This window comes from Stegostoma tigrinum, chromosome 27 (assembly GCF_030684315.1).
Source record: "Stegostoma tigrinum isolate sSteTig4 chromosome 27, sSteTig4.hap1, whole genome shotgun sequence".
Lineage (NCBI taxonomy): Eukaryota > Metazoa > Chordata > Chondrichthyes > Orectolobiformes > Stegostomatidae > Stegostoma > Stegostoma tigrinum.
The window spans coordinates 8046881-8074629 of NC_081380.1; the positions used below are offsets into that span (position 1 = coordinate 8046881).

At 39.7% G+C, this 27749-nt stretch overlaps 2 protein-coding genes across 5 annotated transcripts in view; one reads left to right on the forward strand and one right to left on the reverse strand.

Moving 5' to 3' along the window:
* Positions 1–22258, reverse strand: LOC125464777 (TATA-binding protein-associated factor 2N-like). 3 transcript variants are annotated; one of them, XM_048557601.2, is made up of 16 exons: positions 22018–22256; positions 19264–19303; positions 17607–17658; positions 12315–12394; positions 12098–12230; positions 10083–10195; positions 9575–9725; positions 4802–4836; positions 3399–3431; positions 2773–2879; positions 2565–2694; positions 2001–2087; positions 1804–1879; positions 1556–1626; positions 759–855; positions 1–160 (listed from the first exon to the last, which is right to left on the reverse strand). In XM_048557601.2, the coding sequence occupies exons 2-16, from the start codon at positions 19298–19300 to the stop codon at positions 121–123; spliced, it is 1242 nt and encodes a 413-aa protein (XP_048413558.1). In that variant the 5' UTR covers positions 19301–19303; positions 22018–22256; the 3' UTR covers positions 1–120. The 3 variants fall into 3 exon arrangements, with proteins under 3 accessions (XP_048413558.1, XP_048413557.1, XP_048413559.1); XM_048557600.2 differs by having other exon boundaries at positions 12315–12402; positions 22018–22253; XM_048557602.2 differs by lacking the exon at positions 1–160 and having other exon boundaries at positions 835–938; positions 12315–12402; positions 22018–22258.
* A 22-nt stretch (positions 22259–22280) lies between these two features.
* The window catches only part of rhbdd2 (rhomboid domain containing 2), an 84247-nt gene continuing 78778 nt past the window's right edge, over positions 22281–27749 (forward strand). For both annotated transcript variants that reach the window (XM_048557597.2, XM_048557599.2), the window contains exon 1: positions 22281–22425. The gene's annotated coding sequence lies outside the window, so the exon portion shown is untranslated. The remainder of the gene's footprint in view (positions 22426–27749) is intronic.

Below are 27749 nucleotides of genomic sequence, written 5' to 3' on the forward strand. Positions count from 1 at the left end.
TTTATTAAAAATTCATTTTAATCTTTGTCTTCAAATACATACTATGAAAAAGTACATTACATTGCATCAATGTTAAAGCACCACTAAAGCAAAAAGAAAATTCTGGTTCCCAGCATGCTTTCAGTAAGGCCTGTCACGTCGATCTGATCTGTGATCACTTCTGAAATTGAAAAAATAAAATAAAATTATCCCCACAAAGTTATATTTCAATATTAACAATGCTTCAAATTCTTCCATAAGTTTCTATTAGATAGTAATGCCTGCATGAAATTAAGTAGCATGGAATTCTGACAAATGCCCACAACTGAAGAGTTTAAAATCAAGGTTGAGACAAAGAAAGAAAAATTAATTCTGGAAACTTGGATTTGAAAATTGAGGTAAATGGAGTTTTGGTTTTCAGCATTGTGAAGGTCAGATCTGCTTTTAAGAAAGGGTCTGCAAATCATTTGGAACATTGAACTAAGTATACATCCTATCCAATAAATCATTTGGCTTAAGTCAACAACTCAAAATTACCTGGCAAGTGTAATTACAGCTTATTGTTGACTTTATTATCTAAAGGACCTTTTCAAAAAGTCCAACTTAATGTAAACAAGGAGGAAATAAAGCTTGATGTCTGCACATCCTTGCATTAGGCAAACATTGTTCCAAATTTAATTTATAAATAGTTGTTTCAGGTCAAGGATATTTATGGCATTCAGAAAGGAGACAAGATTGGTTGTTTTTCTTTCACCTAGGAATTCTATTTCAGTACATACCTTCCTCCTCCCATTTTTCCTGAGCCAAAGCCACGATCACTACCTCTGCCTCCACGGAATCCACCACGACCTCTAAAGCCACCTCTTCCATGATGTTCTAAGCAACAAGCAAGTGATTTTAAGAACTGAAAGGCAGGTGTGCGCGCGTGGGGTGGTGCAGGGGGCACAACAGCAAGGTTTCTATATTTGAAAGATGGCACTTGAAATTTAAAAGAACAAACACCAATGGCCTCAACATTAAAGCATTTAGACATTCCAAAAAAGTAGCAGTGAAGTGTGGCATTTTGGATTTGAATGATTCTAGAGTCATCTATAAAATCCAGCCATAGAAGTTAGTTCACCTGATGCTTAGTGGGAAGCAGTTTCACTTGCAAATTAAAAGGGTGTGGGGACAAACTCCATACCACTGCTACCACTACCATGGATACTTCAATGCAGGCCTGTTGGAATGTTACACTATTGGAGTCTCGGTTTTGGATAAGACATCAAACCAAAAAACATTTGTCTGATCAGTTGATGGCACTATCATTGAGAGGAGCAGGAGAATCAGTGTCCCAGAGAGAGACACAAATCAATGCCACAAAACCAGTCTACTCAAGCGTACAGTACAGGTTTCAACAAATAGCAAAAAAAGTGGCCATACTTTAAAAAAGTACTCTAACTGAATGGTTTAGGCATCTGGGTGATCAACAAGAGGAAGACATAATGCAACCCTCTTTCAAAGCTTTTGGAGAAATACAAAACAGAATCAAGGTTAAAAATGTTCGTTCAAAAAAAAAAAACAAGCCAATACATACCACCATTAGCTCTAGGAGTTTTACACTGGTTACATTCATTCCTCCAAGCAAAGTTGACATTACCACATGACCTAGAAGGAATAAAATTGGTTTACATCCAAACAGTTGGGTTAACTAGAATTTCAAATTATACCTCAAGTTAGTCTTAATTGTCAATTAGCATGTCCTGAAATTGTTGTTTTGAGATATTAAGCTAACAACTGTGACATTGACAAAAGTTTAATTCTGCTTAAAAACTAATCACTTACGGATTTGGGCAAGTCCAATCTTCACCCCTTGGACCACCACCACCCTGAAATGCACGACCACCTCTGCCCATTTGACCTGTTTAAAACAAAAAACAAACAAGCAAAAGAGCCCCTCCATAAGTCATGTTTTGCAGAAACTATTTAGCTTAAATTTTTTAAAAAGTGTTAAAAATTGTCATACAGACAAGTTTGTATACCTCCACGACCGCCTCTACCACCTCGTACAAACTCTGATCGCCTTGTTGCAAAGGAAACTTTTATTATGTTTCCATGGAAATCCTTTCCTAAAAAGGCAAACACTTGTGTCAGCAGGGCTACTGAATTCTGTTTCACATACTTATTTGTAAGTTGACAGTTGCTGCAGTTACATTGTCAGACTGTAGCATTAAATCACGTGGAAGTACTTAAATGCAAATCATATCAGCATGCATTATGAATTTCTACATCCAGGTTTATCAAATGTGTCAATGAAATCCTTCTGAATGGAGATGCTGCCAAGTTGTGTTTATAGCATCCTAAAGAAAAGCAGGTCACAGTGGGGCAAGAAAAAATTTCACCATGACTGTACTACAATGGAAACAAAGTCGCCCTTTAAAAAAAGGGGGTACTAAAAACATGTGTTAGATTACACAAGTTTAGTCAATTGCATAATACTTGATTATGGACTATAACATTTTAGCAGTGCAACCCACTACTCAAGAAAACGGCCAATGGTCCAGAAGTTCAGTGGAATGCGAATCCAATATAAAAAAGGATCTTACCATCAAACCAATCAATTGCAGCTTTTGCTGATGGTGGGTCATCAAAAGACACCGTTGCTTCACCTTTTAGTTTGCCTGTAACCTTGTCCGTATAGAGGTTGATCATGGCGTTTCCAGTTTTCTTATTAATCTAAGAATGAAAGGTTCCATAAGAATGATCTTCAATGCCCTTCCCCAGAATGATATAAAATTAGACAGACATACAAACCTTAATCACGCCAATCTGTTTAAAAAAATCAGCAACTTGTTCAGTTGTCACATCATCTCCAAGACCCTGGACAAAAATGGTGTTGTTATCAGAGTTGTCATCAGAAGCTGTGGATATACAAAGGAAGTGTTATTATCTTGCTAGCCCTCCTTCTAGATGTTCAAGTTATTGCATGATAAAAATCTTGAATATTTGGTTCCGAGGCCAAGTTGAAATACTGAAAATGCAAGCACTTGGCTCCCCTTTGAAGTACAGTTTTTGTGACTGTGTACCAAATATAAAACTCAACATATCATATGGAACTAGTTAAAAATGAATCATGAAAGAAAGCACATCATACTTAATGGGCTGTGCAAAAAGAGGTACATTTTCAAAACAAGGATCCTCAGGTGATCTACACCAAATTAAAACCAGAAAATAGGATTACTATTTCAAATTTCAGCTTGCAGTCAAAAGAATTTCATTTTAACTAAAACTGATTTAGTGGAGATGATAAAATAACTCCACAATTGTTTCAGGTGAATTAAAGTCCTGAAAGTATCAAGGTAATAACTAGCTGCAGTAACTACTTAGAGAAAGCAACGGCAGAAGCACCACTCTTCTGCAGAATATTGAAGTTTGCCTACCAGGATTAGGTCCTTGCCCACGGTCTCTTGAGCCTGGAAAGAAGAAAGAGAGGCTGAAACTACTTTTTTCCCCTAACATTGTAGAATGCAATAAAGTTGAACACTGTTTTAAATAGCATTTATGGGGAGCATTCATAAAAAGACAACCACAATCATTTAACTCTTTTCAGTTTACTATCATGAACAAAGGCCATTGAATTTATTAAGTCCTGAGTTAACCTCCAAGAGGAAAGTATATACATTAGGCATGCATGCTGCTTCATTTCTTCAAGCTGAAGCCTGAACCATATTGATTGCATCCCCACAGTTAATTGTGTGAAAAGGGATTTGCCCTTCATGTATTGGCTGACAGAACAAAAGCATCTGAAATTAATGTTTTAATGCCTACATACAATTTGATTGTCTGTTGTTGGACTTTATGGCAGGTGAGTGAGTATCAGTAGACAAAACTAAGTGAACTTATTCACAGATGGGAGCGATTTACAGTCAGCTCTATCTTTAGAAGGAAGAACAGTTTCTATCTTGATGCCACAGGTCAAAGCACAGCACAAGTCTGAAGAAAATTCTTATAGAAGACAGTCACAGACTGAATTCAGAATATTGCCTGGACCAAACACTCTTGGATAATGTGACTCAGCCAACTTCTATTGCTAAATATCATGACCTTGTTCTATAGACTCTAGCACAGTGAAGACTTAGCACAAAATTTAATGCAGTGTTTCAAAACAAAACATGTTTATGAAGCTAATTAAACAAAACAATGCTTTCCTTGATAAATCCCAAAATTTATCAGATTGATGGTTCTCCCTCCACACCCTTCCCAGCATATGTATTTTAAGCAAATACAGCTGTTACTACCCAAAGTAAACACTTGAGGTGCAAGTTTCAAATTGATATTATATTGGATGATTGCAGAGATATTTGAACAAGCACTACCCACTAAAACGATAGGACCATTGGTTACAACAGAAATTCAGAGGGTCAGTTCATTTTAAAACTGAATCTTAAAAATGTTTGCACAGCACCTTAAGAGCAACCTGTTCAATAGTTTCCAGGTTGCTATGCACGCTACAAGTGCCTACAGACTGGAAGGCAGAGTGATGGGACTGAAATATCAAGCCTCTAGGTTTGTTTTCTAGTAGATTGTGCATCTCTAGAATCAATTGCAGAAGTTTGCATCTAGTCTCGTTTTCACCACCCATTGCCTCCATGCTTCTTTCCATACTTAGGCCACCGCCCCAAACTTAGGATCAAGTCTCAACACTGCTGCTGGCTGAACCTGTCACTGTTTCCAGGTTGGTATATACCAAACATTCCCACCTGCAAATTACGAGGAAATGGTGGCTGTGTGTCACAGGCTTCATACGGAATTTCACTTAAAGTTCTAATACTCAAAAACTTACCACCAAAATTATTGAAGCCACTACGATCACCACCACTGCAGAGGAAAAAGAAATTGAAGAAGTGATGATTTCCTCATGCCAGTTAAAAAAGGTTTAAACCAAAAGGCTTTATCTTGGTATAATGAAAGCTTTGATAATTCCTGTCACAAGTTGAGTAACCAGGTCATTCAATACCCCCAGAGGAGATTGCTGAAACTTTAACAGCAACATTCAACTTCAGAAATGATGAGATTACCCAATTTTAGTGTCTAGCGTTAGGGCAAGTGAAACCATGTTTCAAAAAAATGAGTTCTACCAGAGTAAACCTATTATTTAGCCCTTAGGTATGGTACAGTTTGCTCAAAACAAGGTGGCCAGCAGACTTTTGGACCATTTGTGTGAAATATGGCCAAGGCTACTACAACAGCTTTAACAATTTATGGGTTTAAGCTTCAGAGGCCACAGGGGTGAAATGCATGAAATTCAGTTGAGGTTGAGAAGCATACTAGCTCACTCATTCAAACTTGTGGTACACAAAAAAAAGCAAATTAACAAAACAAGTTTTATAATCTTACAATAAGTTTTTTTCCTCCCCCTTACATAACCAGTGTATGGTTAAGAATTGAACTAGTACACAGTCATTAGTTCGTAGCACAGCCAATGAGGGTGTGCCATGGCCGGTATAAGCCTAGTCCTTGAACTTCACTTAAGTTTGGCTTTAAAAGTTTCATTAATTGCACCAAAATTTACACTAACCACAAAATGAAAGAAAGGGATATCCTACATCCAAACTGACAGTTTGAAGAACTATGGTATTTTGAGTAATATGAATGTCTTCTTTAAGATTGTACATATTTGGATTCTTTCAGGTCTACATTCAAAACCAAAGGAAGAACAAGAAGTTGAGCAAACGAACCTAGTGCTAATATGTACAGCCTCCAGTCTTAAATAACTGAATTATTTCACCCTTGGACAAACATGTCCTTACTGCTTACCTTAATTAGAAGGTATTAAAGCAAACAACCTTCACCACCAGCACGTCAGGCTGACAATAAATGCTGGCCCAAGAATTCAAAATAAAAGTAATTTGGATATTGGAAATCTAAAACAGATAATTCCTAAAATTTTCAACTTTTATTTCAGTACTAAAATATTTACCAGTTAACAGACAAAAGGGAAGTTTAATTCCATGTGGAGTTATAATTATCTGCAGGGCTAGCAGGATCAGCTGAGCAATTGAGAGAGATAAGAAAATACACAAGTAGTTTAAAGAGACCAATTCAATATTTACCAGTGAAGATGAAATTACTATAAACCCAAGTGCAGAAGCAACTCCCAAATCTTTAGCGAGAAGCTGTATGCATTCGATGTTTGTTTTGACCTACGTCTAAACAAACTGATAGAACACCCCAGTACAATAGCCAGGTTCAACAGCTTCCAATGGCAAGATTAGTGACTGCAACAGTGCATTGCTGAGGGACACATTTGGAAGGTTGGTGATCATTATTTTTCATCCTGAACTTTTGATTAGTGTTCCAAAATACTTGATCAAGTGGAAACCAGACACTTCCCTGGGGAGGATAAAAATTCTACAGCTTTAATGTAGCAACTTTACTTGCATAATACATCTTAGGTTTGTTCAAATTTAGGTGGCATTGCTTCACTTGCTCCCACTCATGACCAGAAAAAACCCATGCTAAATTCTCCCATTTGCAGCACAGCCCAATCATAAACCAAAGGCAAGCACAATATAACAATATACACCCAAAAATACCCTCCATTACAACTATTAATAAATGGACCACCAGTTACCATAAAGCACTACAACTGAAGGTTTATTAACTGAAATGAAAAATGACCTTATGAAAAATTTAAGATTGGATTTATTTGGAAAAAACCTGAAGTCTCACTTTTTCCAGTGCAGGCAGTAACTCTATCCACTTCTCACTGTACTTAGGCACAAGTTGACTATATTGAATAAATCTAAATGCAGTTGACTTTGTGAATTGGAGGTACGTTGCAGCCTCTGAAAATTTTGCTGTAGATGGCTTAGAACTTCATTCATGGCAGAAAGAAGGGCACAATATTTCAAACAAGTAACTTAGATTACATAAATTTGACATTACTGCTTGCACAGTAGAATGCACTGAACATATGTAACAGTAAAACAATTACAAGCAGCACTGCAACATGGAAAAAGTGGCAAAAAAACTCTTTTGTTCCACACAAAAGTTCTTCTTTCAAGAACTCTGAACACACCACAATCTTGTGAAATATATTAACCTTACTGACAAGTGTCAGCACACCATAATTGCAATGTATACTGACAAATATCCAATTCCTATAGTATTTCAGAAGAGAGAGCAAAAACAAATGATTTAGTCCTGGTGAATTCAAACCTGCCCTGCCTTCTCAGCAAGAGATCACAATAAATGCAACATCTGAATAAGTCTGCTAGTACTGTCCCACCTTGAGATAAACTGGCATAAATTTAAAGTGAAAAGACAGCATCAACGTTAAACAGTGATCAAAGTAAAAACCCATCTCATTTCTCTAGTTTCCAAAAAAATTAGGATGCTCAACTACAGAAGAAGTGTTAGCCACATCATGCAAACTCACACCCAGCTTGAGGCACAACACTAGTTAATTTGGGAGATCGTTAATTTGCACCAGCAACTCACAGCACTAAACCCAAGGAAAAGTTTAATAATGTGCAGGGCAACATTTAAAAATGCAAAATATAGTTTAATGGAAGAACCTATATGTTAAAAATCTGCAGATTTTAGCCAGTATATGTAGTAGACCCACTTTTAAAAGTGGTCCTGCACCTTCAATGTAGAAAACAAAGAGTCACTAAAATCCTATCTGAAGCATAAAACCAAAAATAGTAGAGAGTGTTCATACTGTCTTTCCATTCACAGGTAGTTTGGGACTCAAAAAATCCCATTATATTGAACAATTCAAGTAACTGATCCCACCATGGACAAAATGCAATATGAACTTATTCAGCTCAGGTCCCAGTGCAACTGACAGCACAGACGTTTAAGCTAATTACATCCAGTGTAAAATTCTTTTTGCTGTGCAGGATTCAGGTCTGTGCATGAAATCAACTTCCCAAACTGGGAGCAAATGTCACGGTCAGCATGCCAACATGTGAACAATCTTGGCAGGGTTGGTGAACCTATGACAACTGAATGATTTAGTATTTTTGGCAGCTTTGACAATCACAAAATATAGCTTTGACACAGGAACTCCCACATTAAGAGACCACCAGGTTACAAACTTACCCAAAAGTGTAACACCACTGAACAGTGCGGTATTCAGAAGTGCCACGTTAGTGTGAAAACAGGATCTTGAACTTGGACATCAAAATAAGCCATACAGCAACTTAGATAGCAAAACAATTATAGACGTTTATTGCAGAGGAAGCCACATTTCTTTTGGTGCAGCAGCCTTAGATTGTCAAGTATCATTTACACAGATGGACAGAAAGCATCACCTCAGGGAGGCTCAACAATAAATGCAGCTAAACTATATTTATTTCACCAAGCTTAGCTTTGTTAGCTGCAGTAATCAATATTTATAGAAGAAATGGTTTAAAAAAATCATAGAATCCCTGCAGTGTGGAAACAGGCCCTTCAGCCCAAGTCCACACTGACCCTCACAGCATCCTACCCAGACCCCATTCCCCTATAACCCACCAAGTCTATACATTCATGAAAACTACAGGGAAATTTAGCACAGCCAATCCACCTAACCTGCACATCTTTGGACCATGGGAGGAAACCAGAGCAACCCCACGCAAACATGGAGAGAATGGGCAACGTGGGGAGTTTGTGCAAAGGTGAAATCGAACCCAGGTTCCTTATACTGTGAGGCAGCAGTGCTAACCACTGAGCCACCGTGCTGCCCCTGTTAAAGTTTTGTATTTCTTAAATGGATAAGTGCTTCATAAAACTAAAAAACTAGTCACACTACTCTGGGAGAAAAGTGAACCTACAGCTGAAAACAATTAAAATAACTTTAAAATTAACAAAAACTAAAAGAACTTCAGATGCTGGAAATCAGGAACAAAAACAAGTTGCTGGAAACACTCAGGTCTTTCAGCATCTGTAAAGCAAAAAAAATCTAGAGTTAACTTCTTGGGTCTGGCAATACTTCCTCAGTCCTGTTTTTGTTCGTAGTTTAAAAGATTAAAAATGGTTGCCTCAGTCTAGGTACTTTACAAGCTACGACTTGAATTCAAGTTGTTTGATTTGCTTAGTGTAGCCCAACCCAAATTTGAAAGCTTCCACACACTGAAATGCAGCACGTAATACAAGTGTTTTTACTGCATTTACATTTTAGTCAATTCAAGTGACCATAGCAGTATTATTGCTCAAACATCTGTATATACATGAAGATGGACACAGCAGACAAGTTTGTGGGAGAAATGCAGTCTAAAATAGCAAGTGGACTCATACTAGAAGATAACCACACTGATATTCCAGACTGTCATAACAATTAGCTATGAAACAAGTCAACACACCCAAGTGTAAGACAGCAGTCACTTACACAATATGCAGTGGCACAAGTTTTAGAGAAGCTCTAACAAACGGGTTAGAAATCATTTGTCTTAACTAATGTCATCTACCATTTGGTAGATACTACACAACTTTCCAGTTTAAAGTTGATTTAAATCAAGTACAGTGCAGTACATAAATTAACTCCCATATTCTATGCAACATGGAACAAATTGTCAAGATGTGACCTGACTGGCATGTTTTTAATTAAATATAGTAAAGAAGCACCTACCCCATTCTACCACGTCCCCCTCTACCATCACTGTCAAAGCCACCATGACCATATCCTCCACGACCTCTACCTCCATTGCCCTGTGATCTGCCAAAGCTCCGGTTGTCATCTCCAAATTTACTCCTGTTAGGTCTATCTTGCTCATAGTCATCTTGGAGTTGGAAAGAAAATTCAATGGTTACCAACAATAGTCACTTGAAACATCTCTAGATAGTATTTTGTGTTACATAACTAGTTGTAATTTGCACAAGCCTCCATTCTCAAAAATTAATATTTTGCTCAATTTTTCAAGTTAGTTTCCAAGATAAGCAGTTATGTGACCTCAAATTGGTACTGCTTGCCCTCTCTACCCCTCCACCCTCAAACTTTCACTGAGCAAGTGAAGGTATGAAAATTTTCAACTTTTACCCATAATTCATCCCATTCACTCTGGCTCTCCCACATGCAGAGTTCAGGATTAGTACATTTAAAAAAAAACAATGTTTCTATAGTTCCCCATTGCCCTTACCTCCTGAGGTCTGTTGGCCATAGTTGTCGTGAGGTGGATGATACGAAGTTGAGTGGCTGTAACTTGGTTGGCTTTGCTGGGTACTATATTGTGTCTCAGACTTTGAGCCATAGCTGTAAAAGAAGTTATTATTAAATGGACTAGCCAGCATCTTTTAGATGGTGACCAAGGTTTATCTAGCAGTCAGAGGCACTGTTCTAATTATGACACTGTTCCCATCTGAGGTGGTGAACTTGGCTACAGAACGTTCAGAGGCTATTCAGCGTTTAATGAAGTTAACTGTTAACTCCAGTTTCGGAGCATTGGTGGGTCATGATTTATAGGGTGCATATCAAGCATCCATTCATACAGCCTTTTATATAATGCTCCATAAAGCTTTCTATTAATTGACTCGAGGTTGAGGCAAGACAGAATCTGAGTTCATTCACGTTTTGAAGCATCAGGTAAATATAAAGTTATGGCTGCTGCTATAGGAAAAGTGTAGACAACCTGGAATTTAAAAGTAATTCTAAACTCAATACCAGATAGCAAGCACAAACAAGCTCTCAATTAGAGACAGAAGCTTTGAAAACTACAACACCAATTGCATCATATTACAGGATATTTCATAAGACTGTTCAAGAGATAAGATGCAGTCTTGTCCTCGGAGGAACCTGTACTTGAAGTGGTAAAAATTGTGGCATGGTCATTAAGGCTTCAGGGAAAGTTACTGTGCAAGCTGGTGTGACCACTAACAAATAAGAGGAAGAGAAGCAGAAAAGAAAATGCTGTAAACTCCTGTCCTAGGAACCAAAAAAGGTCACTGGGCTCCAAGAGTTAAGATTATGGTGGAATAAAGTTATGAGCTTGGCATCAACAGGATTTCAATTGAAATGCAAAACTGCTCCACAACCTGGTATCAAGTGTCTATTCAAAACAATTTGATAATACAGCTCACACATGATTTTAAAGCAGAAACAAGATACAAATCAGCACAGCAGGAATGGGTTATTGCTAGGGAAGGTACAACTACACAACTGCATGTGAATTCAGGATTGTAGTGGATAGGAGCACTCTGCACCCAAATACATTAAGTGTACTTTAACAATGGTCATGCAATAGCCGCAGGATGAAGGTTTACTTACCGTTTAAGTTCTTGTGCTGCAGCTGTTCAAAGTGGAAGTCGGGATTGGGAGGACCAGGGCTCGGAGTCAATCCCATGTTACAATAAGTCAATCAGGGGTAAGTAGAATAAATTTGCCTAGGCTAAAATAAATTTAGTTATATAAGTGTGGCATTAAATGGTACAGGAAGTTGGCAAGGCATGCGCTATACACAATCTTGTAATGTATACAAGTAATCCTCCGATCCTGTTGCACATGGTGACATGGGATGTGGCAAACAGCTGTGCCCTGTACATGTGATCTTGGAATCTGACAGGAGGACCATGTGAATGTGTTTGGAAGGAGGGAGGTGCAAAGGGCACTGTAACTGGAAAAATTATGAATAATTGGTGAGAAAATTCTTTGGGGTAGAGGAAGAGAAGGGGAAAGAAGTTTTCTAAATATCCTGCTCTCAAGAAAGTCACTTTTACCATGGCAAATCCAAAACAGCAGCACTTTCTGATGAGGCTACATTCCCAGAAGGAATGCACTTTAAGTAGGAACTGTCCTACACTCAAGTCATTGGGGGTTCCAGATGGTGGGATAAGTTGAAGGGCTGAACATACCCTAGGGTGCAATGCCACTACCTTGAAGAATTCCAAAAATATGGCAATTATAGGCAAATGTGATTTAAATGACAACCAGATGCAAAAAAGTGAGGCGGCAATTAAAGGTAGCAATTTTAAATAAATAGACAATTAAGAAATCTAATGCATTCCACAAAGGATAGCAGCGATTTTTTGTTTTAAACGAACCGAACCAGGACCAGCAGTCTGAAGGAGTATTTTACTCCGACTGAAAATATGATACATTCCATACAATTAAAGAAATAAACTCGTGTGATTGAGTGTTTTTGAATTACTGGGACATTACCTGCTAGGGGAATCCGAACGCTGCCCATAATTTCCATACAGTGATTGCTGTCCGTAAGTATTATGAGAGCTCTCACTTCCATAGCTGTGTCCACTCTGTCGATAGCCTGTTGAAGACTGAGAAGAATTCAACCCTGTAAAATAGAAAACGTAGCTGAATCAATGTAAGTTTCCCTTATTCAGGGAAAGCTACAATTCAGACAAAAGCCATGGTATACCTGACTGTCCTTGTCCATAGCTTGAGCCATACCCACTTTGGCTTTGTCCATATCCAGAAGCACCAGACTGCTCATATCCACTATAACCCTTGGCAGAGAGATGTACATTAGTTACATTATAAAATTGTTTCACTCATACATACCATCCCAACCACCAGCATGCCCTTTCCTAGTAGGATGCTCTGCCAGGGAATTTATTCCTTTTTATTTATATTCTCAAATCATTCATCACTACTGTACAAACTATTTGATTTATTTGGAAAAAAGGTAGTCTTTTGCCAACTTTAATCCCCCTCATCCACAAAATATGCTGCTACATCTCTGCAATTAGGATAAGTTACATGCACAGAAGCCATTAAATCTGCAAGTCTTCATTTTTCACAAAATTCAGTGAGAAAAAAGGATAGAATTTAATTCTGGTGCACAAAGAATCCATTCAAAACAAAAATATACTTGTATAATTAGTGTGGATGCCAGCTTTGTGTCATTGACAAAATTATTCCTACTTTTGAAAGTTAGGAGGTCCTGTCCAAAGACTTAAACTTTCAAATCAGAGCTTCTGTAGAAGAAAGGAAAACTGCATAACGTTCCCAAGCCCAACAGCAACCTGGAATGTACCAAAGACCCTGTTATGTCAAAAATAATGCGAGCACAACAAAATTTGAGGGTACATTGAAAAGATCAGCTGTAGACCAACACATTCAGTGTTAGTGTTACTATCTACTTCATTAGGAGATAGTTATGCCGCTCAGTTCTTAACTGCTATTCAAAGTTTGGGAGAACCATAACTGTTTATACCTAATGAAGACAGTGGTCACAAAGTAAAGGGGACTTTGACAAATCTGCAAAAACTGTCACCACTAGCATTTGAATTTCAAGACAAAATCATGAAGTCAGGCATTTTGTTAGGGAAGAGAGACAACTTTCCAAGGAGTAGAGATTCAAGGATAAAGGAATCAAAAGCAGAAGACCATAATCAGTGAACAAGGCAGTAGTGGAAGTAACAGTGGGTCAAATTCCAGTGGACAGCAAAATAATCTGTACAGAAACTAGTTTTACCACACATAAACCAGAACTGTCCCTTATTAAAAAGGCACACAGCGGAGAAGGTGCAAAGTTTGACATGGATAACACCAGAACAAGAAGGTATTTGCTCATAAAAGGCTAAACAAACTTGGGTCCCTCCATTCAAGCCACACTACCCCAGCTAAATTTAAAGTTGATGGAAGAGCTCTTTATCACTGACTGGCCAACTTAAACATACTTCCACTTGAGATCAAAACAAAGAACTATAACAAGTCAAAGAAATCTAACAGGGGACTCGGAGGAAATTTTGTTCCGTGATTAGCTTGTAAAACTCAAAACCACAGGATGAGAGGCCAACAGCATAGGAGGAAAGCTTGGCGTTTCCGTGTTGACTATTTCTGAAGGAGGGTCCTGGCCCGAAACGTCAAACTTTCCTGTTCCTCAGATGCTGCTTTGCCTGCCGTGTTCATCCAGCCTCACACCATTGCCCAACAGCACAGGATTTGTTTAAAAAAGGAAAGTTATCCGAACAGTGGTGAAAAAGAAATAGAAGGAAAATGTTGTCGGCGCTGGGAGGAAGCTCATGTGGAGTATAAAAGCAGCATGGGCCAGTTCAGCTGATTGTAAAGCATGAAAATAATCTATTTATTACACTTTAGCTGATTTTTTTTTTTAAAAATTGAATAAAATCACTGATAACAGGAACTGCAGATGCTGGAGAATCAGAGATGAGGTGTGGGGCTGGATGAACACAGCTGGCCAAGCAGCATCATGGGAGCAGGAAGGCTGATGTTTCGGGCCTAGACCCTGCATCAGGAATGAAGGAGGGTCTAGGCCCGAAACGTCAGCCTTCCTGCTCCCATGATGTTGCTTGGCCTGCTGTGTTCATCCAACTCTACACCTCCTTATCTCAAATAAATGACCGCTATTTTAAAACTTTGCAATGAATGGAGATATGGAAGAATCTCAGGGACACAAAACCAGGTCAAAAGTGAATTCCTGGACAAATGACAGCACTCACAGATAGGAGACCAGGTTTACATGAATGTCTTGGGTAATTTTAAACTGAAAAAAAAAGAGCATAAGACCTGAAAAGCACCTCTCGACTGTCCTCTTTGCCAACTGAGGAAACGTATACAAGTGTTGAAATAATACAAGACAAAATGCAATGATTTACTGCCATGCTCAAAAAAATTCCTCATGAAAATGACTAATGGTTAGTATACTAAGATGTTCAACATCTTGCAGAAAAATTAGGTACCCTCTGGTTAACATTCATATTTGTTCCATTATTGAACCTAGTTGATAGGAAAGCCATTGTAACTTTAATACAAAAAAGGAGCACAGCAACCAAAATCTTGGTAACAGTGAAATCTCAGAACAGTATAATTTCAAGATCAGCTCTAGTGATGTCAAGCAGAATGAGTGCGTGCCAGATCTGTAGATCATCCAGAAAAAGAAATTCTTCATTTCCCAACAAAAGCACTAACTACTAGAAAGACCTGGGAAACAGGAATGCAGTTCACATTTTAGAAGTTGGAAAGCAAAAAACAAACGTTCAGGTTAATAACTGTACCAAAATCCTCAAGAGTTAGAGAGAAAGTTGACTTGCAAAGAATTGAGCTGAATAAGTCTCATTGCTGACTCCAAAGAAGTTGATAGTTGTTCAAATAGATAACAAGTTGGAAGTAAAGTGACAGATTAAATGTCATCTCATCTTTTCAATACATGTAATGAAATCATTACTGGTGCATTTGGATGCCTTCAAAAGCATATCAACTCAAAATTACACCACTGTTAAATGCAGGTTGCAATGAGACACGAGGTTAAGCAATCAGAGTTATGGCTGAAAACAAACATACGCCAAAAACAGTTTTAAAAAAATTATGAAAATCACCGTGTGGAGCAAAATGCATTCTTGCCAGTCTCTGAGGAACACTGCTCATGAATCAATGTTTACAGCCAAGCCCCACTAAATAATAGGTCCATGCAACAGTACACTGCAGTGCAGGGCTGTAAAATTACCATCTTCAAAATGATGGTAGAACTAGATAGGAACAAAAAGATTCCCCAATATTTTAACACCTGAGTTAGTGTGAAATATCAATTCAATTAAAAAAATAAATATGACCAAAGCACCCAGTTAAATGCATTTATTGCTGTTTCCACAAAATTAGCTGTTTCACTGCATTAGTGAATATGTTCAAAATAGGCATTTCCATCTCAGTTTTATATTGAAGAGTTATGTATAAATGATGGATGTGCCTTGGATTAAAATTTAGAACTCATTTCCAGCATTGACAATTGAAGCAGAAAGTGCTCTGATTCAAAATTATATTACACAAGTGGAATATGGAATTAGTATTATTTGCTTCTAGAGCAGGGTAGATCACAAGATGAACACACTGACCCAAAATGTCTGTTTCAGTATTTCAACCAGGTAGTACGGAGTTAAAAATTGCAGTGCTACATCACCAGGATGGCCTTCTTACATTTGAACATCATCTTTAAATAGTAAAGATGTCTCAGGCTATTCACATAAAACATTGCCAAGCTGCACAAGATGTTAGGCATCAAGTTTTATTTAAAAGACAGCAGACATTTCAGCAGAGTTAAGTTATAAACAGAATTAATTAGAGGGGAAATAAGGAGAATGGTCTAAAATTTAGACCCACGAATCTAAGAAGCACAGCTGCAATTACTGCAGTGTCAGAAGGAGGGGATGTACAAGAGGCCTGAAAATGGAGTGTAGAGATCAGCGTGTAGGATTTGGGGTAGGAAAGGCAAGATCACACATGAATCAGGCAGTCAAACCAATTTACAGATACATCGTGTCCATAGTGATGAGCGAATGAAGCTTTTGCTACATCGGAACAATTTTGGGTAAAGTGAAGGTCAGATCATGGAGGAGGATAGCCAGAGGACTGGAACAACCAAGGCCAGAAGTAGAAGTATAGATACTGGTTTCAGCTTTCATAGCATTGTGTAATGAAAAATGTGACTTATAAAATTGTGCAACAGAAAATATGACTACAAACATCAAGTATTTGTTCAAGATATTAACAGCCAGTTGTGCCTTCACCAAGACATTTAAAATTGGTGTCCACAAATCATTTGAAAGCCTACAGTTTACTGCACAAGTATCAAAAGGTATTAGGTGTAATCAGATATGAAGAGTTTATTTCACTAATGGCAAGCTGATCAAAACATAATCATGACCTTTGCTTAAAATGGAGTTGAGATCAGAATAAAACCTGCTCTAACAGAAAACTCAATTATTGTTAAGCCAGATAGAGATATTATTCACGCCTCTAGAGAAGGTTAGGGACTTGAACCCAGGTCTCCTGACTCAGAGATAGGAACACTACCAAACTGTACATTCAGAATGTTATATAGGGAAACACAGTAACATATCCATAATTCTTTTAAAGTAGTTCTGATGCCAAGCAGGAGAAAACCACAAACAAGTTTAACTCTTGTACCTGTACCTAGAAATAATAGGTTGTCTGAAAGGCAAAAAGAACAAAGTAACTCAAACAGGGCTATTAACTTACTTGAATAACAAAGCCCATGGCTTCCTTTATGAATCTTGTTTTTGAGCTATCAGAAGTAGCTATGTTGGCAATAATCGATATGGCTCAAGTCTGATCTACAATAATCATTAAGTTAAATTGCATGCTTATTCAGTCAGCATCTTAGAGGAAAGCTCTTAGCTGCAAATATACAATTCACATCTCCTGTAGGAGGAGACAGGGTTCTTCAAGAATACCTGCTGGGAAGAGGAAGTAATAAAAGGAACCAGAGAAAAGAATGCCAGCAAATCAATCCCAAGGGCCAACTGCACCTACCAAGTGAGGTCAGAAAGACTGCTATAGGATCAGCCCTCAGCCATGCAAGAACTCAGACCTGACCAGTTAAGTACAGAATTTCCTAGGTGAACAATCATACTTGCTAGCAACTGATTACCAATGATAATTCACGCAAAGAAGTGACTCTCACTATAACATATTTGAGTGGATGATACTCAGATTTAAGTTTCAAGATTGTAGGATTTTTATTTTAATTTACAGCCACTATCTCAGATGCCTACTTAATTAAGCACTTGGGCATTAATAATCCAAAACCATTTAGTAGGACTAATCTTGTAAAGTCAAAACACTTGCATGGAAAAAAAACAAAGAACACCAGAGAGGAAAAAGTTAACCAAAAGGCAGAGTCATGATGGTTTCCAAATCACTCAAACCCAAGTCATTTAGCTGAACATACCTGTGAAGCATGCCCATAGTTTTGGTTTGACTGGGTACCATAGGCTCCATAGCTAAGAGAGAGAAAAAAACAATATCATTTTAGAAACAAAAAAAACCACGTTTTAGAGACTGCCACTAAAACATTGGGCTGTGAAGCACATAATTACAAACAGTGACATCACATATATCACAATATTCAGTGTTGTTCAAAAGTGAATGCAGTATCCTGACAAAAGTTCTATGGTTTCAAAGTCCTTATCATCAGGAACTGACCTTCAGCCAACGTACTGCCTTTCAGCTAGGATTTTATTTTTTAAAAAGTGATATTGAAACAAATTTTCATTGACAATACTCAAGTCAAATGGCTACATGTTCAAAGTGTTTAGTTATATCAAGTTTTCTTTTACCCTATCCTTGAGATTGCTATGTAATCGCACTACACCTAGAACATTGCAGAATTCATTAAAATATTGAGTTTGTTTGATTCCTGGATTTGTAATCTTTAGAGCTGTTTACAACAGTGCTTCAAAAAAGTACCTTCTGTAAATCATTTGTTAAAACAGTGACATGTTAAATTTTGGACAGTTCAAAAAGTTAACCACACTTTGGTTCTGAATTTTCAGTATTTGATGATACTGTAGCCCATATACCAAAATGGCAGAACTCACTTATTCCAATCAAGTTATCGGCTATAACTAACATTTGTCTTTGATTAGAAAACCTGAAAAACTATAACCCGATTAAATATGCACAGGCTGATCAACACATTTGTACTTAGTGATGACACGTGGGTGACAAGCAAGTTCCCCTCCAAGTGAGACACCATCCTGACTTGTAAATATCAAGTTCCAGTACATTTTTGACCCTGTAACTCCTTAACACCACTGACGGTTCACCTATATCACATGGAGAGCTGATGTCTAAAATGGCACCTCATCACCTTCAGTGGCGAATGCGGGTCTTGCAAAGCAAAGCACATGTAGTACAAAAGATTTAAACAGTTAAAACTGAAATACACCAGACTTGAGAGAAACACAGTTAGGTTCTAAACCTGGAATGTTAATCTTTCAGTTAAAAATGAACCACAATGCTGATAATCAGAAATAAGAAGCAAATGCTAGAAAAAGACCACAGCAAGTCTAGCAGCATCTTACGTAGATTTCAACGTGACTTCTTTGGAACACAAAATCTGAAGAAAGCAAATTGGACTAAAAAATCTTTACTTCTTTGTCTACAGATGTTGCTAGACCTGCTGGCACGAGGGAAAAGCAGGTAACTATGTGAATTCTTTGAATTTTCTTGCCACAGACTTGTGGCGCAGCGTCCTTGTGTATACTTAAGGCACACAGATATGGATTCTTGATCATTTGAGGAATCGCAGAGCAGGTGAAGTGCAGCAAAGTAGAATGACGAACGTCAGATCATGCCATGAACCTACTGAGAGGTGCAGCAACCCTGAGGTGCCAAAGTGCTCGACTTCTTATGAACTTCTGCTGATTATGTCCAGCACTTAAAGTTTCAGATCTCCAATTTCTGCAATGTTTTGCTTTTTATTCAAAAATTCAACTGTAAAAATGACAAGTCTGTATTTCCAGCACTTTCTGGCTTTCAAATTTCTAAATGTTTTCAGTTTTACAGGTTTGGTTTTTTTTGTAAGTCCTGACATGCATGCATACCTTTGTGCTTGAGCTCCAGGTTGACTGTAATTTCCATAATCTGTTAATTTAAAAGAGAGTTTTTTTTTTAAAATTCAGTGACTGCTGGTGCTATCAGCCAACACGTCGCAACCTTGCTCACTTGTAAAAGATTTACCTGCAAGGGCCCTGGAAAGGTAGGTCAGAACTAGTTCCCTTTGCCCAGTTTAGTGAAAACTCATGACGTTCAGCTCACAAGAAATAAAAGTAAGAGTGTTTCAGTGGCTGCATGGATATTAGAGGTTAGTCTGTCAAAATTATAGTAGTTAAGCAACTACACGCAAACCACCTTGATTTTAAGGAAACTGACATAAGGGAACTTGCACAAAAATAGCTGCAATCTCAACCAGGAGCAAATTATGCTGAATAAGAATCATAAGCAAAGATGGTTTCTCCGGCAGTCATCGTTTTTAAATTTTCATTTAAATTAATAATTCTTTACAAAGCACTCCAGCTTCCAAGTCCTTATCCCAAATAATTTTTTAGCAGTTTAATTCAACTACACCTTAAGCTGGGCGGTAGCAGTCTTACAACAGTCAATTAGTACTAAGACAAGCTAATAGGTGCCTCCAAATCAAAAATTCAATATAGTAGGTAGACTCACATCAGGCGCAAAGTAATGTCACCATAGTACAAGTGGACCAACCATAGGGCTAGTCTCTCATTAGAGACACAGTGGTGGTGAGTTTAACCAGAGGGTCACAACACCTCACACAAGGAGAGAAGTTCAGAAAAAAAAAGTCTTTCAAGATAACCTCAGCTGGTGCAGGAATTCATCCAATGCTGCTAATACCAGTGAGATTGTCAAAAGATTACATTTAAGTGAAAACAAAAATGTCCAAATGGCAACTTTGAATGATGCAAATGTTCATTTTGAATTGAGATTAAAATGTTTATTAAAAAACTTTCCCTTCTACTGTAAGAGGAAATTAATGAATTTGTACCTTTCAGTATACTTTAAGGCACTAACCCAATTTCCTTTGGAGTAATTGAGACTTTCAATTGAGTGAGTATTTTGCAGCAGAACATTCACAGTCTGTCGATACACAGAGGAGCTGGAAGAACTCAGCAGGTCAGGCAGTGTCAGCAGAGAGTCGGCATTTCAGGCTTAAGCACTACTTCAGAACTTTGGAATCAAGTCTTGAAGAAGGGTCGAAGACTGAAACAGCGGCTCTCCTACTCCTCTGATGCTGCCTGATCTGCTGCATTCCTCCAGCTCCACACCGTACTGGCTGACTCCAGCATCTGCAGTTCTTGCTATCTCCAATGCGTACACTCTGCCCAACTTTTATACAAAGATACTTACGTATCCTCAAGTTTACTCTACAGCTATTCTAACTGCTTCTTCCAATGTCAAGTCACAAAATGTTACTTCCTTTCTAATTCCTCAGAACCTTGAAGGTGGTTGCCACTTGACCCTCAGGTTTGAGAACACCAAACCTTAAACCGCAAAAGTTTATCATTCCACTTTGCATGCTGAGGCTATTCTATTTCAATTAAGTCTTTTAAACTAGATTGCCCAAGATTTTGGGGAGCCATACAGACAGTTTGGTACAAGTTCAAGCTTACCTTTACATTTTAGAACTCGAACACCACCCAAAAAATCCAGTCGTCTACTGGATCACACCATCCCCAACTTTAAACTTTACTTTCTACACTACGTTCACACCTCTAGATTTCCACAATCCATTTGCAACTGTACACAACACACTTGTTCTCATTACCTTTCATTTTCAGTCATCTTAAATTACCCACAATTTAATCTGAAGGATGGTGCATTCCAATTATTAATGAGGTATAACCTCATCCTCAAATCCTGCAATACTTCACATAACAAACATTTGCCCAGCTTTAAGCCAGCAAGTTGAGCATGCAATCTAGTATCTTCAAGAGCAGCTGTTAACTCTGGTAGTATGCCACTTTCTTAACTCGGTGTCAGAAGAAAGAAATTTGATTCACAGAAGTATCATTCCAAACAATTGTATTACATCTAGGCCCATACTATTCAAATAAAGCGAACGTTGTTTTCAGAAGCTCAAATTTTATCATAGAAACTAATGACTTCGTTGCATTCTCCTGCAGAAGGCACATATGAGAGAGAAAGTGAGGGAATGGTGCTTAAGCAAGGCGGGGGGGGGGGGGGCACGTTAGGAATCGCCTAGGAGAGAATACGGCAAAAGATAGGGGATCCAGTGGGGTGGGGGGGGGGGGGGTCATTTTTGTAGTCGGGAAGGAGGAGATGGGGTAACTCTTGACGTTCCACAGAGTTAGGGAAACCGGGGGGGGGGGGGGGGGGGGTGGTGAGGAGGAGGAAAGAGCAGAGAGGCTAGCAGTCTCCCTTCCCTTCCCGCCCGCCCATCAAGATGGCGGCCGGGTCATTTGGAACTGCGTCACGCTGTTTCGCCAGGCCGCAGTAACAGGGGCCCGGGAGACAGGATCAAAAACCGCCCGAGGTCCCCCCAGCCCGTCAGAGATCAGCTCACTTCACCACCGGGACCTAGGGAACCCACCTCCCCCCCCATACCCCTGAACACGGGCGGCCCTCCCGACTGCGACTTGCGGTACCGGGCTAGGCCTCAAATCGGGTACAGAAAGGGCAGGAGATAGTTACGCGCTGAGGAAGAGCGAGGGGTGGGGGCCGAGGACAGTCGTCAAACCTTACAGGCCGGGCCGAAGACCCAAAAACACCTATGCTGGTTCTGCAAGCGGGGATAACATCCTGATGAAGGCCCTTACCGGACATGCTGTTGCTTCTGGTGGTGGCTGTTCTTTTCCGCCGCTCCCGCCGACACGAATTCAGCAGCTGAAGGAGGCCCCGGCTCACACCAACACCTACGGCGGGGGAACTCAACCTGTCAAACCAACCGCCCGATACGTCAAACCGCGACTCAGCAAATTAGGGAAACTTCACCTGGAGCAAATAAAACGAACTAACCCTTTCGGGCCGCCGCTTGATTACCCCACTCCTTTAAGTCAAAAAGCAGATGTCACGTGTCCAATGTCCCCCCCCCCCCCGAATGTGAGGTGGTAGATCCCGGTGTGACCCTACTCTCGAACGAGTTGGGACCGGTTACACAGGGAGCACGTGGCACATTGGGGATACGCCCACATTGTGGAACCTTGGATTGGCCTGGTGGACTTGCAGTAAGTTCCAGAATTAGGGTCACTGAGGTCAGGATTTTAAACTCTCCTCTCTCTCCACGGCTGCTGTCAGACTTGCTGAGGTTCTCCAGCAATTTCTGTTTCATTCAAGATGTGCCCTGCTCTTCTTGGCTCCGTTTACCTCCACGTCATTCTCTCAGGGTGTTTCAACTGTCCCTGCCTGTCAATGAGGGTCTGCTCTTCTCTGCCACGACATTCTGGGCAGCTGGCAGTATCTCCATCTGACAAAAACACTGCCATTTAATAAAATCATGGCTGACCTGATTTGGTTTCAAATCCACCCTCATGTCAACCCCTCCTATAATCTTTGACTCTCTTTGTCGATCTAAAATCTACCTCCCGTAGCCATAAATAATTTATCCTGTTTCCCCCGACTTCTTGTAAAGACAATTCTCTGACAGAGGAAAGTTTCCTCATCTCTGTCATCAATGAGAGTTCCTTTATTTTTAAAGTAAGTCTCCTATTTCTAGCATTATAGTGCTGGTCTCTGTACTTATAAAAGGATGTTAATGTGTTTGAAGCAGTCCAGACACTATTACGCTAATAGCTGGAATGAGTGGATTGCCTTTGGAGGAAAGGCTAGACAAGTTAGACATGTGTCGTCTGGAATTTAGAAGAGTCAGCGTTGACTTAATTGAAATGTATAAGATCCTGAAGGGACTTGACTGTGTGGAAGTTGCGAAGATGTTTCTTGGCATGGAAAAATCTGCACTAAGGCTCATAATGTAAAAATAAGCAGGTGCCCATTTAAAACAGAAACGAGGGAATGTTTTCTCACACCATTGAGTGTCTGTGGAATTCCCTTCCTCAAAAGGCAGTGGATGTAGAATCGTTAAATATTTTAAGGCAGAGGTAGGTAGATTCTTGATTACCAAGGGGATGAAAGATTATCAAGGATATGCAGGAATGTAGAGTTGAGGTTAAAGTCAGCCATGGTTCGAGGAGCCCAGGGGCCTACTATTGTTCGATGTTCATAGTCTTTCTATGAAAGGAAACGTTCTCCTGATATCCACCCTATCAAGTCCCTTCATGATCTTATATGTTTTTATATGGTTTGTATTATTACCACTGTATATTATTTTTCTTGTCTAGCACTTCCAATTTGCGTAAGAGCTGGATGAAGGTCCAGAATCAATCACCTTTACACTTGCTTGGAATTCTGGAGGCTCTGGCTCCTGTTATAATTAGAACTTAATTTGTTTTGCATTCACATTAGCCACATACCTGTCAATTCCATGCTGAAATGAGAATATAGGTCATGGACTCCTTCCCTTGAATCTATAGTGGAATGTGAGTATGACTTACGTCCACATAGCCTATACTGTGTTTTATGGGGCTAAATGGAATCATATAGTCATAGTTTCAAGGAGCCATTCAATACAGAAGAGAATCTTCAGCCCATCAAATCTGTACAGATCTATCTACAATTATCCTGCTTTGCAGTACTTGTCTGATAGCCCTGAATGTTACAACATTTCAAGTGCTCATCCTTGTACTTTTTAAAGGTTGTGAGGTTTTTCTTCCTCTACTGCTGTCCCAGGCAGTGCATTCAAGATTCCCACCACTCCCTGGATTTAAAAAAAAACACTTGCTCAAATTCCCCCTAAACCTCCTGTCCTTCATCTGAAAATTATGCCCACTCAGCACTGACCCTTCAATGAAGGTAATCAAGCTTGGTCAGCGGCCTGAAGGGGTTAATCAGTTTTAATTGCTCAATGAAGGGGAACAGCTGCTAAATATTCATGCCCCTCATAATTTGGTACACCTCAGTCAGGTACCTCCTCAGCTTTCTCTTCTTCAAAGAAAATAAGCCAAGCCTAACCAGTTTCTCTGCATAGCTAAAATGCTGCAACCCAGGCAACATTCTTGTGAATTTCTTCTGCACTCCTTGCAGTGTAATTACGCCCTTCCTACGGTTTGGTGAACAGGACTCAACACAGTATTCCAGTTCTGGCCTAACCAACATTTTGAACAACTTCAACATAACTTCCCAGCTGTTATAATTAATGCCATATTTGATAAAGGTAAATGTCCTGTATGCCTCCTTAATAGGGTGGCATGGTGGCTCAGTGGTTAGCACTGCTTCCCTATAGGACCAAGGATGCAGGTTTGATTCTGCCCTTGGGCAACAGTTTGTGTGGAATTTGCATATTCTCCCTGAGTTTGTGCAGGTTTGCTCTGGTTTTCTCCCACAGTCCAAAGATGTGCAGGTTAGATGGATTAGCCATGCAATCATGCCCAGGGATTTGCTGTGGGAAATCCAGGGTTACAGAGATAGGGTAGGTGGGTGGGTCTGGATGGCTCTTCAGAGGGTTGGTGTGGACTCGATGGGCCAAATGGCCTGCTTCCACACTGTAGGGATTCTGTGATGATCTGTTTTCTTGCCCTGCTACTTTCAGGGGTGTGTGGACAGAACTTCAAGACCTTTCTATTCCTGTGATCTTCCTGGTGCCCTGGCATTCATTGAGTATTTATTGCTTCTTCCAAAGTGCACCACTTCACACTTATTAGATAGATTCCCTACAGTGTGGAAACAGGCCCTTCGGCCCAACAAGTCTACACTGCCCCTTGAAGCATCCCACCCGGATCCATCCCCCTATAACCCACACACCTCTGAACACTACAGGCAATTTAGCATGGCCAATCCACCTAGCCTGCACATCTTTGGACTGTGGGAGGAAACCGGAGCACCCGGAGGAAACCCACGCAGACACGGGGAGAATGTGCACACTCCACACAGACAGTCGCCTGAGGTTGGAATTGAACCCGAGTCCCTGGGGCTGTGGGGCTGCAGTGCTAACCACTGAGCCACCGTGCCCCTCCCAACACTTTTCAAGGTTAAATTTCAAATTCCACTATTTGACCAACCCATCCAATTCTAACCAGTGTAAAAGGGTGGGATTAGCTTTTGGTGACTCTTTGCTAACTAGCACAGACATAGTGGGCAATGTCTCCTTCTGTATGATTCTACTGTTCAGCATTTGATGCCTTATAAACGATGAGCAGCTAATGGAGAACAGCTACAGAAATATCATTATCGTAAAGGAGATAAGTAATAGGGAAACATTAATGAATCTTAAGTTCTACAAGAAATTAAATGCTGCTGTTCAGAAAACTTTATTGCATCTGAGAGGCAAACAGACAGAAAATATCATGGCTAGCTGTACGCTTTGCACAAATATTACTTCACATTAGAGTTATAAACATCATTCCAAACAATGTTCAGTTCATGAGCTGACAGCCAACTTCATAGCATGTGACTGGTGCTGGTTGAAATGTGATCTTGGTCTTGGAGATGCTAATTTGGAGATCACAGTTTTTGGCGGCACTTGAGAAGTTGTCTTCTGTAGCCTTGTTGTGGGCAGCCAGGATATAGACTTTCTTCCAATTTTCCTTCTTATGTCGGCGTCAAATTCACTACTTTGGATTGAAAGTTGTTGTCTTCCCTTTATCAGAAAGCCATGCACTTAATAGCAGGAAATTTCTCATTACTCAAGCATATCTAAACTGTAGATAACAAAGTGTGGAGCTGGATGAACACAGCAGGCCGAGCAGAAAAGCTGATGTTTCAGGCCTAGACCCTTCATCAAAAATGGGAGAGGGAGAGAGGATTCTGAAATATATATGGAAGGGGGGAGGTGGATTGAAAATAGATAGAGGAAAAGATAGGTGGAGAGGAGACAGACAAGCTACAAGAGAGTTGCAGTGGGAGGGAGGAGGGTAAGTTCTTCAGGTTAAGCATCCCTAGAAGAGGTTTCACAGTGAGGTTAAAATTGTATCAGAGATAATAGGAACTGCAGATGCTGGAGAATCCGTGATAACCAAGTGTAGAGTTGGATGAACGCAGCAGGCCAAGCAGCATCTTAGGAGCAGAAAAGCTGACGTTTCGGGCCTTGACCCTGCATCAGAAATGGGGGAGGAGTTATCTTGGATTCTCCGCATCTGCAGCATTTACAAACCTCAGGGGATCTGTCTCCCACTCCAACTCTCTTGTAACTTGTCTGTCTCCTTTCCACCTATCTTTTCCTTTATCCATCTTCGATTCGCCTCCCTCTCTCTCCCAATTTATTTCAGAACCCTCTCCCCCTCCCCCATTTCTGATGAAGGGTCTAGGCCCGAAACATCAGCTTTTCTGCTCCTAAGGTGCTGCTTGGCCTGCTGTGTTCATCCAGCTCTACACTTTGTTATCCCGGATTCTCCAGCATCTGCGGTTCCGATTATCTCTATATCTAAACTGTCAGTGACTTCATTGTCCTCTACATTTTCTGTCATGACTGAAGAGTCTGATAGCATGGGCATCCATAAAATTGTCAAGTATTGTTGTTGACGCTTGTGGGGACCTCTGCAGATATGTTATCTCTGGCATTCTTCTGGGCACATTAGATGCTGCAGGTTTGATGATCCACAAAGCATACTGAACCAAATTTCTGTGCTTGGTTCTATGTGTCCTCTGAAGTATTTTTCCAAGAGAAATGGTCTGCAAATCTGAAGTTTATGAAACTAATTTCTAAAATGCTGCTTCCAGACATGATCGTGATTGTGACAAGAGTAGAACTCTTTTTGTACACAGGCACTGATGTCTTCTTCAATAGTGGCATATCCATACCACCTTGTAGAATAAGTGCTGTTGATTGGGATGACACTCACTCTTAACAGCTTTAATTAGGTCTATGAACAGCATATAAGTGGTCCCAATGCTGGTCTCATTGGTGTCCTTCAGCAAACACCACACTAAATCATCAACTTAATTCATATTTATATAGTGCCTTTAATCTAATGAAATGTCCCAAGGCACTTCATAGTAAAATTGTAAGACAATTTACTACATGAACCTACAATCTCAGATATTGGATCTATAGACCAAAGGTATAGTCAAAGAGATAGGTTTTAAGGAGTGTCTTAAAGTAGGAAAGTGAGATAGTGAGAAATACAGAGGGAATTTCAAGGCTAGAGTAGACAACTGAAGGTATGACCATCAATGATGGATCGATTATAACTGAAACACACAGGAGGCAGGAATTAAAGAAATGCACATAACCCGATGAGTTGTGGTGTTGAAGAAGATGGCAGAGATAGAAAGGTGCAAGAACATGGCGGATTTGAAAGGGATAAAAATCTTTAAATCAGGATGTCATTTGACCGGGAGCCAACCAAGTCAGTGAACACAGGGATGACATGAAATGGATCATGCTGTGAGTTAAGACAGGAGAATTTGGGATAACCTCAAGTTTAGAGTATAGAGGGTAGAAAGTAGAAGACTATCAGAATGCTTTGGAATAGTCCAGTGTAGCAATGATGAATGCACA

Coding starts and splice junctions, on each gene's coding strand:
- LOC125464777 (XM_048557600.2), bottom strand. Junction 10,196..12,097: donor CGTTCGGATTCCCCTAGCAG/GTAATGTCCCAG, acceptor CTTCTTTTACAG/CTATGGCTCAAAGTCTGAGA. Junction 856..1,555: donor AACTCCTAGAGCTAATGGTG/GTATGTATTGGC, acceptor CTTGTTGCTTAG/AACATCATGGAAGAGGTGGC.